This window comes from Atta colombica, unplaced genomic scaffold, assembly GCF_001594045.1.
Source record: "Atta colombica isolate Treedump-2 unplaced genomic scaffold, Acol1.0 scaffold163, whole genome shotgun sequence".
Lineage (NCBI taxonomy): Eukaryota > Metazoa > Arthropoda > Insecta > Hymenoptera > Formicidae > Atta > Atta colombica.
The window spans coordinates 2881677-2884583 of NW_017259254.1; the positions used below are offsets into that span (position 1 = coordinate 2881677).

A 2907-nucleotide genomic window follows, 5' to 3' on the forward strand; every position below is an offset into this window, starting at 1 on the left:
TTTATATAATTTTATTTCAAATACAAAAAGTAGAAGTGATCGTCATATCTTTTTGATTCCATTTAGAACAAAAACATGACTAAAATATATCATCTTGAAATCCTTCCATCTTGTTTAAATCATTTCTTCTAAAATCAAAATTTTTTGGGAATAATAATTTTATATATATATATAAATCTTTAATTCATGATATATACTATAGGTTCTCAATACTCGCGATATATTTTGAAACAGACCTAAGAGATAAAATATTAAACAATACAAATATTTGTAAAAAAAAAACTGCTATATGAAATACTAACATTGTACATGTTGCAATTGCTCGCCTTGTCCACCCTCAATCTCTTTATTAAATGTCTCCAAGTAAGTTTGTATCTCAGTGACAGATTCTTGTCCCTCTTCCAATTTTATAGTAGCTACGTTACTCATGATTGAAGCATACAGCTCAAACAATGGTAGCTATGTTCATCAGTCTGAAACATTATATCATTAATATATACATTATTGATATAAGTCCAGATAACTTAGAAATATGTGTGTTGAATTGTTACTACTCTACTGTAAATATATTTTCTAATATTAATAACACCTTTACATCAACAATTCTAAAAATAAGCATAAAGCCATGTTGAATATGCACTATATACGAATTGTAAATTCACATTTTTTTCACAAATTTCTCTTCACACACGTCCATTCCCGTTTATAAGGCAAAACGAGTAATGATTAAAAGATTTTTAGAACAAAGCAACAATTTTCTAGTTTAACTTTACTACTTTTCATTAGTCACCGAAAGCAAGTTTAAAAAGCCGCGAGTCTACATTACGAGGAAGGGAAACACGAGCGAGATTGGAAAATAAACCTGACCGTTATTGAAACCGAAAACATCTTTGTAGGTCAGGATGCGGGCTGTCGTTCCTTTCGGAGCGTCGCCCGAGGATACGATGAGCGGATAGCAATCTCGACAGCGGACATCGCCGTGATCAAATTAAACAAGAGGAATCGATAATGCGACGGGGAAGAGAAATATGTGGTGCGCCGAGGATCCGGCGCTCGTTGAGCAAAGACGAATATCCCGGTTGTCGCGTCGCCCGCGACGACGGCGGGGCGCTCGCTTCTCGGCGTCTCTCGACGCGTGCGATAATCAAGGGGGCAACGTGCGCCGCGGCGACGGCGGCGACGCGCTGCCATCGGACGCGGCCAGCGGCGCTGGAGGTGGCCGATGTACGACGCCATAGGCAAGTGCGAGGGAAGCCGAGCGCGCCATGACGGACAATGCCAGCGAGGCGAGGCGAGGCGAGAAAGGAACGAGTGAGCAACGCCATGGTGACGCGGGCGGGTACCTGGGGGAACACCGTATTTCACGGACTCTCGTAAAACACACGGCGGGGGCCCCACGAGGTCGCGCATTCTGTCGGGGAGCTTTTAAGACAAACGCGGGTGCTTTCGATTTCAGGACACAGGGGGCATTAACGACAAAAATTTCAGAAAATTATCACCGTCGGCGCTGTCATCAATATGGAGGACACCGTGCGACGATGCCGCCGTGCCGTTGCGCCGCGTGCCACCAGGAACCAAGGGATCGCACGGCACGTCCCAGGACTGTCCACCAGCTCGAATATCGTGGAAACTCACCGAACGTCACCGTAGAACACAATTGTCGGTGCTATTTGGGCCGATAGGTTGATATGAAGCCACCAAATATACACGTAAACCCACGATCGTCGCGTGAGGGCGTTGTATAAGAGCAAATATGGCCGATCGAACTGCGATGGTTCAAATGCTGCGCTGTGCTGCGCGTTGGCAGCTGCGCATTAGGCACGTCACGCGTCACGCTCGCGTGTTTATACGCCGACCGTGATTGTTCTTTCTGATATCTTTTAGAAATTCTAGAATCTGGAGGGTACAACTTACGACGTCGATTCTTTGTCATGCTCGAATGCTCTCTAGAATTCTTCAGTTGCAATTATTTCGAACCCATTTAAGCGAATTTTTACCATGCAATATGTACGCGTGAAAAAAAAATGATACATTGCGCGATAGTCGAACGCTAAGAATAGCCATGTTTCTGCGCTCTCTGTATCGGGCACACAATCATAAGTTCTTTATGTTTAACGTAATGTATTTTTTATATTAATTATTAATTTTGTAATATTTTTTTATATGAGAGTTGATTTAAATAAAGTTTTATCGTATCCAATTTTAATCGCACATTATTTGTCATATATGCGAAACGCATTTACACGCGTTCCACGCATCTAAGCTGACATGGCAACCAATCAACTTTCCGCTTTTTCCGGAAAGAGCGATATGTAGAAGGAGGCGATTGGTTATTACCTTATTGTGTAGGATTGATTGGTTAATTTTTCTATGTGTTCGCATATTTCGCATCATGCGAGTCTGTCTAGACAGACTTTAAAAGCCATTTGATAAACGGAAATTGCGCGAAACTCGAATTACCATTAATTCGTATATGTATGTACATAGTTATTTCCATTTTTATCAATGTAGATTATCTGTGATCGATTTAATTTTTTATCTTTTTTTAATTTTAAAAATTAAAAAAATATGAAGTATAAATTAAATCGACATTAAAATTAATTTATATCGTGAAAATGGATATTAATTGCCCATTCTTTTTTTTCGCAAAAAACTACTCATATTTCTAATTCTAATGTATCATCGTATCTAAAGATCATGCTTCGTGCACTCTTAATTAATTTGTTACAATATATTGATCGAAATCACTATTACTGAATGAAATTATAAAAAGAAATAAACATATAGAAGCATATAATTGTTGCAGATGTGAGTGAACTCTTCTACATAATATATATTTCATATATTTTTAAAATAATTTAATTATGGAATCATGTACAAGCTACATTAAAGCCATAACTAATACAA

General features: G+C 39.0%; 1 protein-coding gene across 7 annotated transcripts in view; it reads right to left on the reverse strand.

The window, feature by feature from the left end:
- LOC108685983 (transcriptional repressor CTCFL-like) overlaps positions 1-2033 on the reverse strand; it is a 14366-nt gene extending 12333 nt beyond the window's left edge. Inside the window, exons 1-2 of one of the 7 annotated variants that reach the window (XM_018191003.1) lie at positions 1915-2033; positions 303-473 (exon numbers count right to left, since the gene is read on the reverse strand). In XM_018191003.1, the coding sequence (XP_018046492.1) occupies positions 303-429 (127 nt within the window). In that variant the 5' untranslated portion in view covers positions 430-473; positions 1915-2033. The other 6 variants (XM_018191001.1, XM_018191007.1, XM_018191004.1 and 3 more) reach the window with 6 other exon arrangements.
- Between the last annotated feature and the right edge of the window lie 874 nt (positions 2034-2907).